Source organism: Ranitomeya variabilis, chromosome 4, assembly GCF_051348905.1.
Source record: "Ranitomeya variabilis isolate aRanVar5 chromosome 4, aRanVar5.hap1, whole genome shotgun sequence".
Classification (NCBI taxonomy): Eukaryota; Metazoa; Chordata; class Amphibia; order Anura; family Dendrobatidae; genus Ranitomeya; species Ranitomeya variabilis.
This window is the reverse complement of record NC_135235.1, coordinates 337580976-337594877: the sequence shown is the minus strand read 5'-3', so window position 1 is coordinate 337594877 and position 13902 is coordinate 337580976. Positions and strand designations below refer to the sequence as shown.

Below are 13902 nucleotides of genomic sequence, written 5' to 3'. Positions count from 1 at the left end.
ATAACGCTGCGTTATCTGGGTTGTAATAAAGCCACTTCTCTTTATTAGCATTACAATACAAATGGCACAAGCATTACAATGTGTCCGGGTTACCTTGTGTAGCTGCAGCAACGCAGCACTTCTCTCCTGACCAAGATGGTCCGCATCCTGTGCGGCCTGGAGACGGATCTGATTGGCCTGATGCTCCAACGCAGCAAGACGTTCCTGAGAGATGTAGTGATACACATCAGACATGGGTGGCGTTCGACATACCATGTATTCACTTTATACTAAAAATTATATACACACACACACACACACACACACACACACACACACACACACACACACACACACACTGCTCAGCATAAATGAGTACACCCCCAAAACGTAAATTTTTAATAAAATTAATTCAAGACCATGTTGTAAAAAGGAGTACACCCCAATGAAAGTCTTGGGCACCAAGCTAAAAGTTTAGACTACAAAAATGCAATTAACAAGAATTCAATCACATGGAAGTCTAATTGACTAAACAGGTGTCTAGCAGACAGTTGACTATATAGGGCGTTACAAAAAGAAAACCCCTTCCCATTTCAGGCTGTCAGCAATGGCACCACATGGAAGAGAAATGTTACAAGACCTGAGAAATAAAATAATTTCTTTACACAAGAAAGGTGAAGGTTACGAGATTATCATGAAAGCTTAACTCATCAGTCAGAATACTGTAGAAAACGTGATACAAACATTTAATCAAGATGGTACTGCAACCATCTCACAGGTATGAAAATGGTAATGCAACCATCTCACAGGGACATCCAGGCCGACAGGAGAATCTTCTGATGAGAAGACTTGAAAAAAAAAAATAATTGATATACAACCTCACTGCAGTTAGCTAAAGAAGAAGAAAGGCAAATGGAGAGAGTGAAGACAACTGGGACAATATTCTGCAACAGGGACAGACACACTGAGAAGTGGGGCAGCCCTGAGGCAAGAACAATGCACAATATAAGGGTTCTTTGCAATCCAATAGCTCATCATAATGCACAACTCCACCTGCTTGGGAGATTGAAGTGGCCCCCTTACCTTTTGGGCCCCTGTGATTGCACCAATCATCTATCTGCTCCTGCTCTGAAGAGATGAGACCAAGATAAAGGTTTTTTGAACTGATGACTTCAAAACTGAATGGTGTCACAAAGATGAGGAGTAGAAAAGACAAGCATGTTGCATACAGTGAAGCATGGTGGAGGCAGCGTCCTTATGTGGGGCTGCACGAGCGATGCTCGTGTTGGGAGCTACATTTCATTGACGGGATCATGAATTTTCAGATCTACTGCCAAATATTGAAAGAGAAGATGCAACCATAACTCCATGCAGCTGAAAAAGGGCAGCACCGCTTACCTGCCCAAGTCTCTGAACAAATGCACTACAGGATGCAGCCAGCCCATAGTAAGGATGTTGCAAAACACAAGTGCAAAACACTAAATAGACATCCACTCACCACCTGCCCATTCATTGAGGGGGTGACTGCTTAGTATACATTTGCACAATAGAGGCCTGTATAGGGTGCTGTTCACATGCAGATAATGCATAGTGTCTGGTTCACAGACTATTAGTCACACCCTTACTATTCAATTAGGTGGACTGGCCAGCACACTCCCAAAGCTTCCCATGGAAACAACCCTGAATACAAGGCCCAACATGCCGGGCTGCACCCTGTTGCCAACATTTTTGCTACATGGGTTGGCTGCATCCTGTAGTGCATTTGTTCAGAGACCTGGGCATGCCCTTTTTCAGCTGTATTTTTGATTTTTTTAGAGGATTTTTAGTCCTCTTTTGTGGCAATCACTCCACGCCATTGGTAAACGTGCTCTTATCTAACCTGACGATCAAAGCGCACATCTTCGACTTGTTCATTTTATGCCAAGAAGAATTGGTGCAGTCCTTAAAAATCATGGGGTCACACATATTGCTAGATGTAGTAGTTTTTGATGTGAGTGTACTCATTTTTGCTTCAACTAATTTGAGTACAACTGAAGATTTTGTAATGAAAGTTACATTATTAACGTTAAGGTCATGTTATAAGTTAAAAAAAAAATGTTCTATGAAACTCAATCTTTAAAAAATATTGGAAATTGTTGTTGTGTTCAGTGAGAAGTGGATAAGGCCACGGTCACACATTCAGTATCTGGTCAGTATTTTACCTCAGTATCTGTAAACCAAAACCAGGAGTGGGTGATAAATACAGAAGTGGTGACGTGTTTCTATTATACTTTCCCTCTGATTATACCACTCCTGATCTTGGCTTACAAATACTGAGGTAAAATACTGACCGTGTGAACGTGGCCTTAAAATCATACTTTTCAGAGGGGGTGTACTGATTTCTGCTGGGCACTAAATACACACACACATACATGCCAGGCACTTACTTTCCTGTGAGCGATACTCCTCTGGCAGTCCCCTTTATTCTTCAGTAGTTGCTGGCTTGTAGTTTCTCGTTCTTCTTCCAGACGACTCTCCTTCTCCAGCTGCTGGAACTCAAGATCTTCAAACAGTTTCATCTGTGTCTCGAGGTGCTCAGATTCCTACATAACGGACGTAAGTGGCTGATATTAATCAAACTGTTGTTTAGTACTGAAAGTGCACTAGATTCCCAGCAAGGAAAGCGTCATAGGAAGCAGTCATGGAGCAGAATGAAAAATGCATAAAAGTAAATTATATGAAAAGGTCCTAAGCGCACAGGACGCTGGCTACACAACAATACCACCACATCCATGCAAACACACCACAGACATCTAAAAGACACAAGAAACGAAAGACAAAGCACAAGGTGGCCGCATGCTTGCTGCCAACTAAAGGAAGTCAAAGATGAGGATTGAGGCGAGCGATAAAGAAAAAAGAAACACTACATAGAAGATTGTCATAAGGCTCATGCACAGAAGCACATTACAGCTCCTTACAATCTTAGCTGGAGCCATAATGTGGCACTGAAAGGCTGTTATAGGGCCCGACTATTGTGCCGTACATCTCAGAGGGGATGGGGTCATTCTCCAATACATACTGCATTACTGAGCATTACAACTGGGGAAGAATATCTCCAAACATTCGTTATGTCGGGCTCCACATGGGGCCACGTGAGGTGCAGGCACTGAGTGCATCCGTACAGTCACTGTGCACTTGTGATCTTGGGAATGACCGTTGAAAAGGCCTCATGCATATTATTTTTCACAAAACACAGTAAATGTATACCGTACTTATTGTTAATATATAGACTGAGCCCAACACAAAAGATTCTTCTACCTTTGTGTCTTTCATCTCTGTACATCCAGCTTTATATAGCTGAATAGTGGTCCTATTCTAACACTACAGTTACCAGCAGCACCCTGCTTCTCCTCAGTGCTACAGACCCCTCTCTCCCTTTCCTGTGTGCTCCTGACTAGCCCACCTTGAAGACTCAGAGCTGTGTTGGCTCTGCTATGCTCTGCTCAGCTGCATCCACCACAGTTTGACACTTCGACAAGCTAAATCTATGTTTAAAATACCCTCTAGTCTGTGCATGGAATGGTCCTGTACACCTGTCCTATTTTATCTTCTACATTATCATGCGTCTTTTTACACCATTTCTCTGTTAGCTGGTGTGCAGCAGGAAGCGTCCTGAACTTCATTCTGCTCTGTCTGTGCATCTTTCAATATCTGGGCACAGCACAGCTGAGACAAGCAGGGCTGAGCTGTGCTTGTTGCCTGCTGCTTTCAAGATCAATGATGCAAAACTGCAAATGCTGATCTGTTGATTCATATGGCAGAGGATTATCTGGATTACCTTCTGCCATATGCATCAATAGAGTGGAATTTGCAGCTTCACATCACTGATCTTTCAGCTGCAGGCATAAAACAGCTAAGCTGTACTGTGCCTAGCTACTACAAGCTATATAGGAATGAAGACATACTTTTTCTAAGGCAATACAATTATTGATGATCCTTTCTTTGTAAGATTTCTTGTTAATGTCAGAGTTTGGCCCACAGTCTGGATAGAAATGTCTGTCTCATTATTTTCATTTTCATTGGCTAATGATTATTTTAAAAAGTTTTAAACCACGGTTTCTCACACAGACTAATATTAAGCCCCTTTTACAGTAGGAGGGAGAGTATGGTTTTGTTTATTTGATTTGTAAAAATGAAAAATGTTGTAAGATTTGAAAAGATTGGTTTTGTCAGCTTTTTGCAGAGGATATCACACTTTATATAGCAATTGGAATCCTCAAAAGACAGGGGAAGAACTCTGCAAAAGCTGTGGATTAAAAACAAAACAAAAAAGAATGAGCCTTCAAATACAAGTGTGGATTCTCTTTCCCACAGATGATATGCTGACAAGGAATTTAGGTTGTGAGCCCCAATAGTGATGTCTGGAAAGCGCTGCAGAATTAATGACGCTATAGAAGTGAATAATATTATATAATAATATATATAATTCACCTACACAGTGCCAGTAATTCAGCTGCGCTCTCCAGACATCACTATTGGGGATCACTATCTCAATTCCGTCAGCTTATCATCTGTTGCAAAAAGAATCCACACTTGTACTGTATATGATTGTATATATATATATATATATATATATATATATATATATATATATATATATATATATATATATATATATACATACACATATATACACACACACACACACACACACACAAACAATACAAGTGTGGATTCTTTTGTGACCTCAACCTCAATGTGGAGGTTTCTTCATTTTTGCCAGAGCTATATATATATATATTATACACACACAGTACAGAGCAAATGTTTGGACACACCTTCTCATTTAAAGATTTTTCTGTATTTTCATGACTATTAAAATTGTTCATTCACACTGAAGGCATCAAAACTATGAATTAGCACATGTGTAATTATATACTTAACAAAAAAGTGTGAAACAACTGAAATAATGTCTTATATTCTAGGTTTTCAAAGTAGCCACCTTTTGCTTTGATGACTGATTTGCATACTCTTGGCATTTTCTTGATGAGCTTCAAGAGGTAGTCACCGGGAATGGTTTTCACTTCACAGGTGTGCCCTGTCAGGTTTAATAAGTGGGACTTCTTGCCCTATAAATGGGGTTGGGACCATCAGTTGTGTTGTGCAGATGTCTGGTGGATACACAGCTGATAGTCCTACTGAATAGACTGTTAGAATTTGTATTATGGCAAGAAAAAAGCAGGTAAGTGAAGAAAAACGAGTGGCCATCATTACTTTAAGAAATGAAGGTCAGTCAGTCCGAAAAATTGGGCAAACTTTGAAAGTGTCCCCAAGTGCAGTGGCAAAAACCATCAAACGCTACAAAGAAACTGGCTCACATGAGGACCGCCCCAGGAAAGGAAGATCAAGAGCCACCTCTGCTTCTGAGGATAAGTTTATCCGAGTCACCAGCCTCAGAAATCGCAGGTTAACAGCAGCTCAGATTAGAGACCAGATCAAAGCCACACAGAGTTCTAGCAGCAGACACATCTCTACAACAACTGTTAAGAGGAGACTTTGTGCAGCAGGCTTTCATGGTAAAAGAGCTGCTAGGAAACCACTGCTAAGGACAGGTAACAAGCAGAAGAGACTTGTTTGGGCTAAAGAACACAAGGAATGGACATTAGACCAGTGGAAATCTGTGCTTTGGTCTGATGAGTCCAAATTTGAGATCTTTGGTTCCAACCACCGTGTCTTTGTGCTACGCAGAAAAGGTGAACGGATGGACTCTACATGCCTGGTTCCCACCGTGAAGCATGGAGGAGGAGGTGTGATGGTGCTTTGCTGGTGACACTGTTGGGGATTTATTCAAAATTGAAGGCATACTGAACCAGCATGGCTACCCCAGCATCTTGCAGCGGCATGTTATTCCATGCGGTTTGTGTTTAGTTGGACCATCATTTATTTTTCAACATGACAATCACCCAAACACACCTCCAGGATGCGTAAGGGCTATTTGACCAAGAAGGAGAGTGATGGGGGTGCTACGCCATATGACCAGGCCTCCACAGTCACCAGACCTGAACCCAATCGAGATTGTTTGGGGTGAGCTTGACCGCAGACTGAAGGCAAAAGGGCCAACAAGTGCTAATCATCTCTGGGAACTCCTTCAAGATTGTTGGAAGACCATTCCCGGTGACTACCTCTTGAAGCTCATCAAGAGAATGCCAAGAGTGTGCAAAGCAGTCATCAAAGCAAAAAGTGGCTACTTTGAAGAACCTAGAATATAACACATAATTTCAGTTGTTTCACACTTTTTTGTTAAGTATATAATTCCACATGTGTTTATTCATAGTTTTGATGCCTTCTGCGTGAATGTACAATTTTCATAGTCATTAAAATACAAAAAAAATCTTTAAGTGAGAAGGTGTGTCCAAACTTTTGGTCTGTACTGTATATACGAGGAGATATATATATATATATATATATATATATAGCAGAGAGCAGGACCTGAACAATGGCAGCAGTTGGGTACAGGGCTTCACAGGTACATGACAGTCCTTATAGTAGAAAAAAAATCAAAGCTATTTTAACAGCCCATTTGTGCGCAACGGTTCGGCTCTCCGTGTGAGCCATTTTCTAGGCTTGAAAAAGGCTCTCACACAGAGCCGAAACGTCACGCACAAATGGGCTATTAAATTACGGTAGCTTTTTTTGCAAGAAAATGATGGTGTGCTTGCTTCATATGATATATATATATATATATATATATATATATATATATATATATATATATATATACTAGATGGTGGCCCGATTCTAACGCATCGGGTATTCTAGAATATGCATGTCCACGTACTATATTGCCCAGCCATGAAGTATATTGCCCAGTGACGTAGCATATTGCCCAGCCACGTAGTATATTGCCCAGTTACGTAGTATACAGCACAGAGCCACGTAGTATATTGCACAGCGACATAGTATACAGCACAGAGCCACGTAGTATATTGCACAGCGACGTAGTATACAGCACAGAGCCACGTAGTATATTGCCCTGCTACGTATGTCACAGGTTAAAAAATAAAAAATAAACATATACTCACCTTCCAAGGGCCCCTTGTAGTTCTGTCGCCTGTGTCGGGGGGGGAGCGCGGCCGATCGCGGCCGGGTGTCAGCTGACTATCGCAGCTGACATCCGGCACTATGTGTCAGGAGCGGTCACGGACCGCCCCCGGCACATTAACCCCAGGCACACTGCGATCAAACATGATCACAGTGTTCCGGCGGTATAGGGAAGCATCGCGCAGGGAGGGGGCTCCCTGCGTGCTTCCCTGAGACCCCCGGAGCAACGCGATGTAATCGCGTTGCTCCGAGGGTCTCTTACCTCCTCCTCCCTGCAGCAGGCCCGGATCCAAGATGGCCGCGGCATCCGGGTCCTGTAGGGAGGTGGCTTCACTGCGCCTGCTCAGAGCAGGCGCCGGGAAGCCTCCAGGAGCTGTGCATGTCAGATCGCCGATGCGTGTGCACAGCAAAGTGTCAGATCGGTGATCTTACACTATAACATCATGCCCCCCCCCCTGGGGCAATGTTATAGTATGAAAAAAAATAAATAAATTCCCAAAAAAATGCAAAAAAAAAATATATATATTGTTCCTATAAATACATTTCTTTATCTAAATAAAAAAAAAGTACACATATTTAGTATCGCCGCGTCCGTAGCGACCCGACCTATAAAACTGTCCCACTACTTAACCCCTTCAGTGAACACCGTAAAAAAAAAAAAAAAACGAGGCAAAAAACAACGCTTTATTATCATACCGCCAAATACAAAAGTGGAATAACACGCGATCAAAAAGACGGGTATAAATAACCATGGTACCGCTGAAAACGTCATCTTGTCCCGCAAAAAACGAGCCACCACACAGCGTCATCAAAGAAAAAATAAAAAAGTTATAGTCCTCAGAATAAAGCGATGCAAAAATAATTATTTTTTCTATAAAATAGTTTTTTATCGTATAAAAGCACCAAAACATAAAAAAATGATATAAATGAGGTATCGCTGTAATCGTACTAACCCGAAGAATAAAACTGCTTTATCCATTTTACCAAACGTGGAAAGGTATAAACGCCTTCCCCAAAAGAAATTCATGAATAGCTGGTTTTTGGTCATTCTGCCTCACAAAAATCGGAATAAAAAGCGATCAAAAAATGTCATGCGCCCGAAAATGTTACAAATAAAAACGTCAACTCGTCCCACAAAAACCAAGACCTCACATGACTCTGTGGACCAAAATATGGAAAAATTATAGCTCTCAAAATGTGGTAACGCAAAAAATATTTTTTGCAATAAAAAGCGTCTTTCAGTGTGTGACGGCTGCCAATCATAAAAATCCGCTAAAAAACCCGCTATAAAAGTAAATCAAACACCCCTTCATCACCCCCTTAGTTAGCGAAAAATTAAAAAATTAAAAAATGTATTTACTTCCATTTTCCCATTAGGGCTAGGGTTAGGGCTAGGGCTAGGGTTAGGCTAGGGTTGGGCTAGGGTTAGGGTTGGGGCAAGGGTTGGAGCTAAAGTTAGGGTTAGGGTTGGGGCTAAAGTTAGGCTAGGTTCACATTGCGTTAGGGCAATCCGTTTAGCGCTAGCGGATTGCGCTAACGCAATGTTTATTTAGGGGCCGCGTTAGGGGTCGCGTCCGAGGCGCGCCACAGAAGAACGGCACATCGCTAGCGCGAGCCGAAAAAGGCACGCGCTAGCGATGCGCTACAGGGAAATTTCACATTGCTGTCAATGGGTGCGCTAACGGACCCGTTGCACGGCGTTAATTGCGACATTTTCGCCGTGCAACGCTGTCCGTTAGCGTGCACACATTAACGCAATGTGAACCTAGCCTTAGGGTTAGGGTTGGGGCTAAAGTTAGGGTTGGGGCTAAAGTTAGGGTTAGGGCTAAAGTTATGGTTCGGATTACATTTACGGTTGGAATTAGAGTTAGGGGTGTGTCAGGGTTATTATTATTATTATTATTATTATTTATTGTTATAGCGCCATTTATTCCATGGCGCTTTACAAGTGAGGAGGGGTATACATAATAAAAACAAGTACAATAATCTTGAACAATACAAGTCATAACTGGTACAGGAGGAGTGAGGACCCTGCCCGCGAGGGCTCACAATCTACAAGGGATGGGTGAGAATACAGTAGGTGAGGATAGAGCTGATCGTGTTGAGGAGAGCCATAAGATCAAATACTTAATTAACCTCAACACATAAGGTAATTGAGGGAAGCGACCTATAACATGTATTGTTTAACCTTACATAAGTTTTCCTCAGACAAAGTAAGACACTTAAGATGGCTGCCATCTCCTCTACCAGAGCCATGTGCTCTGGTATCCAAGATGAACAATGAAGACACTGAAGATGGCCACCATTTCCTGTATCTGCATGCCGTGCGGTCTGGTATCCACAGTGACGCCCACCTTGATGACCTCATGGATCCACCCACAGTGACGCCCACCTTGATGACCTCACGGACCAACCCACCTTGATGACCTCATGGATCCGCCCATGGACTTGCTCATGCCCAACCCACTAACCAATGGAATACATCCGATCACTCCCATTTTAGAGCTAACCGAGCCCCCTTACAGGAGATATATAACATTGTGTTTGACTAATAAACTTCCCTTCTTGGAGCTGAGCCACACATTGATCAGGGAGAGTTACAGCTGACTGTGTCTGGTGTATTTCTTTAGTGCACATGATCAATATCCATTAGGCCAGGAGTAGGCAACTAGAGAATTGAACATTATTATTAATTGTTCAACCCTAATATTTGGCCGCCCAACCTGGGGCCAGCAGAGGAGAGCCCTGAACCCTGAAAACCGGCGAGTGGAACGGCTGGATGCACTGAGTACCCCGAATCTGGAGACTGATCACCTCCTTAACAGAGCACGGTAAGTCTGCTGATTTGTTATAATCTGTAGTCTTTACCTGTGTCCTTCGGGGTATCCTGTGCAGATTGCCTGACCGTGTCCGGTTTTCTTGGTATCTGAAAGACGGCAGAAAGGGTATCTCCGCTGCTGGTCATTTAATTGCAAGAACCGTCACATGTTTTAGTTGCCTACTGCCTGTTACATGTTGTGAAGAGGGGAGATGACTAAAAGATAAAAGCAAGCAAGTTTTTTTTTTTTCTCTACAGAGGGCTAGAGGCAAGTGAAAAACAGGAAAAACAGGTTTGTTTTTAGTTAAAGAGAAGCATTGTGTTTGGAACAGGACGGGTTTCTAGGAAAGCAAGCAAGTGTAGAAAAAATAAAATAATTTTTGTCTGTGGTATACGGTTGTCGCCTGTGATAAGATTTTCAGTTCTGTACAAGAGAGACTAGGACCTGGAGTGAATTGACTCGGCCTAGGGGGGCCCGGTAAATCTTGGAGCAAATTGGCTCAGTTCGGGCATAATAAATTGTGTAGCGGCTCATTGAAACTTGGAGCGAATTGGCTCAGTTTGGGCCAATTAAATTTATAGTTTTTATTTTTTTTGCCCCGTGACATCGAGTGAGTTGACTCTGCACGGGGACCGGTAAGTTAGGGAGCAATTTGACAAAGTAGGGAATAATTGGTTTGTAAAGTACGGAGCACGGAAGTCAGACAGGGACCACGTGACAAGAAGCAATGGGAACTGAGTACTGCAGACTCAGTTCCCTTTAGAATCTCAGGTTTGAGTCATCTCCCCCGTCTTATTGTCTGTTTGGTGTTTGTTATCTTGATAGATAGATATATATATACTGTGTATCTATAGAAAGATGGAGAAATTAATGCAGTTCTGCCGTATAGGCACTAAGCCAAATTCAGATGGCAAGTTAGACTCATGCACACTAGTGGAAATTGTGTGGAATGCCAGAAGGGGGGATGGTTACAGCCCCTGGAGTGGAAGCTTGTCTTAGAAAAAAAAAAAAAAAAAAGGAAAGAAAGAAAAGGTATCCTAGAAGATAATGGATTGTTGTCTATTGCTAGGGCAGGAGAAAGAGTCTCTGAAAGTCTGTATAAAAAAAAAAAAAAAAAAAAATGGAAATTGGGTAGAAGAGAAAAGGAATAGAAAGAATAGAGTTTTGAGTTGTGTATTACAAAAATATATCCTGTCAGCGGCCACCACCGTATAATGGTGGCCCAGAGCCATGTGGTAAATGTAATGGCGGCCATTTTGTTGATGTGAATGTGTTAAATGTAATAGCAGCCAAAATGGTGGCCCAGAGCCATGTGGTAAATGTAATGGCGGCCATTTTGTTAATGGCGAATGTGTTAAATGTGATAGCAGCCAAAATGGTGGCCCAGAGCCATGTGGTAAATGTAATGGCAGCCATTTTGTTAATGGCGAATGTGTTAAATGTGATAGCAGCCAAAATGGTGGCCCAGAGCCATGTGGTAAATGTAATGGCAGCCATCTTGTTGGTGGTAAATACAATTCTGACGGCAGCCATTTTGTTGGTGGTAAATATAATTCTGATGGCGGCCATCTTGTTGGTGGTAAATATAATTCTGATGGCGGCCATCTTGTTGGTGGTAAATATAATTCTGACGGCGGCCATGTTGTGGATGGCGAATGTGCTGGTTCTGGTGGTGAACATCTCAGACTAAGGCTACACACCACTTCGCTAAATCCTTGTTACCCAGTAATGACCACTAACGGCCAATACTATATTCCTTCGGGAAGTGAACAGGCTTTACCCATGTTTCCTATCTCTGTTGTTTCCAATGGGGCACCAACCCTTTCCTCTATCACTCCTGTTGTGAATCCAGCAGTCCTCCCACCTGGATCGTCCCCAGCACCTACCCTTTCTACTGTCACTTCCACTGCCAATTTAGCCGCACACCCACATGAGATGCTCCAAGCAGCGGCCTCTCCTCCCAATGCTTCCACAACAGCACTCTCACGCAGCCTACATAACCCTATGCCCAGTACCTCACAGGCTGTCTCGCAGCCAAGCGCACACCTGTATGGGACGGTGGCGACTGTATCAAGGGGGGGCTCAATCTGGGAGGGGGATACCAATAGCACAGGAAGCACAAAGGGGAGGGAATGTTGGCAACCTATTTTTGAAAAAGAACTTCCTGAGGGACCCTTGTTAGTGGTGGGAAAGGGTGACATAATAACAATGGAGACAGACGCTATTGTTAATGCTGCCAATTCTCGGTTAGAGCACAATGGAGGTGTAGCTAGAGCTATAGTGGAAGCAGGAGGGGCGACTATTCAAGCTGACAGTCATATCATTGTTGAGTCACGTGGTCAGATAGCTGTTGGGGACATAGCGGTGACTAAAGCTGGCAGTCTCCTGTGTAGAATGATCATACACGCTGTGACCCCTACTTATGACCCTATTCTGAAGTCAGGTTAATTAGTAATGAGGACAGGACTGTTAAAGCTTTTAAGACTGCCTGCGTCACCTGGAGCCCACACCATGATACTGGAGCTGCCCAAATAGAGCCCCTCATTCCAGGACTGTTACCTCCTCCGGCTCCTCATACACAAGGGACTACATCTGCACTCACGGTGCCATCTCTACTCCCGCCTCAGGTGCCACCACCAACAGTGCCAATGCTCATGTCTGAGGAGCCCACCATCTATGTCAAGTTTACACCCCAGCAAGCTGCTACTCTGTTGAACCAAGTTCTAGATCCAGAAAAACAGCCGATGCCTTTCTACAGGGGCATGACGAGACATGGGACTCTGGTGTTGAGTTCTGCCAAGAACCTAAGACAAGGGCCTCAGATGAGTTGGCTGACCTATCAATTATAATTGTTGCCAAAGGTTTCCAGATGCCTCAAAGCTGATGCAGCCATTGTACGATGACCTCAAGACGTCAGCGTTTCCACTATGTACTAAATCCGTGGAAGCTTTCTACGCTCTCAAACAGGCCATACAGTCTGCACCAGCTCTTTGAATCCCAAATCCTGATATCATCTCAGGACATCCAGTTCTCTTAATGGCTCCACACGACATAATTGCTATTGTTGGAACCTAAACATCTGTTGGTGCAGCATCATATGAGACTCCAATGTTGGCTCTTGGTTCCGGATAATGCCACTCTTGTCCGCTGCAGCATCTTCAAACTGTCCACGCTGCTTCCTCTTTCCAGGGGGGATGTGGATGATACTGATGCTCTCGGAGAAGATGTCTCTACACACTCAGAGGATCATGACTGTCTTGAACAAATGCATGAAGAAGTAGCCTCCCAGAAAAACGTGTCTGAAGACCCACTCCCACATGCTGACGTGACGTTCTTCACTGATGGTTCCAGATTTGCAGATGAAACAGGAAGGTTCCACATGGGATATGCCATGGTTACACATGACCAGATCATCTCAGCCGGATCCCTACCACCGCACGTCTGCACAAGAAGCGGAACTTAAGGCTTTGACGTTGGCTTGTCAGGAAGCGACGGAGAAGGTGGTCAACATCTACACGGATTCAAGATACGCTTTTGGAGTGGCTCATGACTTCGGCAGCATCTGGGCAGCCAGAGGATACCTAACGTCCAGTGGAACTCCTGTAAAATATGCTGCTACGATGCAAGAACTTGTGGTCGCTCTGAATCTACCTTCAGAGGTTGCAGTGATCGAGATCAAAGCTCACAGGAGACTGGATTCTCCAGAAGCAAGGGGGAACTTCTTTGCTGACAAAACAGCAAAGACCTATGCTGCGAATCCATTTAGGAAAGAGAAAGCAGCGGTGTACGTGTCACAAGACACTTAAGAAGGGACTAAAGCCTCTCTTATGAGGATTATCCATCTACATCAAGACAAGACATCAGATGATGAAAAGAAGTCATGGCAAGAAGGAGGAGCTAAAAAGGATGAAGCTGGAGTCTGGAGGATGAACAAAAAGGTCTGTCTACCCCGTAATCTGTACCCCTCAGTGACAGAATGGGCACACGGTATCACCCACAGAGGCAAGAATCGGATGAATGACCT

General features: G+C 43.4%; 1 protein-coding gene across 15 annotated transcripts in view; it reads right to left on the bottom strand.

Moving 5' to 3' along the window:
* Positions 1-13902, bottom strand: part of PHLDB1 (pleckstrin homology like domain family B member 1) — a 282210-nt gene that overhangs the window by 54260 nt on the left and 214048 nt on the right. For all 15 annotated transcript variants that reach the window (XM_077250609.1, XM_077250611.1, XM_077250603.1 and 12 more), the window contains 2 exons: positions 2406-2561; positions 94-204 (listed from right to left, as the gene is read on the bottom strand). In XM_077250609.1, the coding sequence (XP_077106724.1) occupies positions 94-204; positions 2406-2561 (267 nt within the window). The remainder of the gene's footprint in view (positions 1-93; positions 205-2405; positions 2562-13902) is intronic.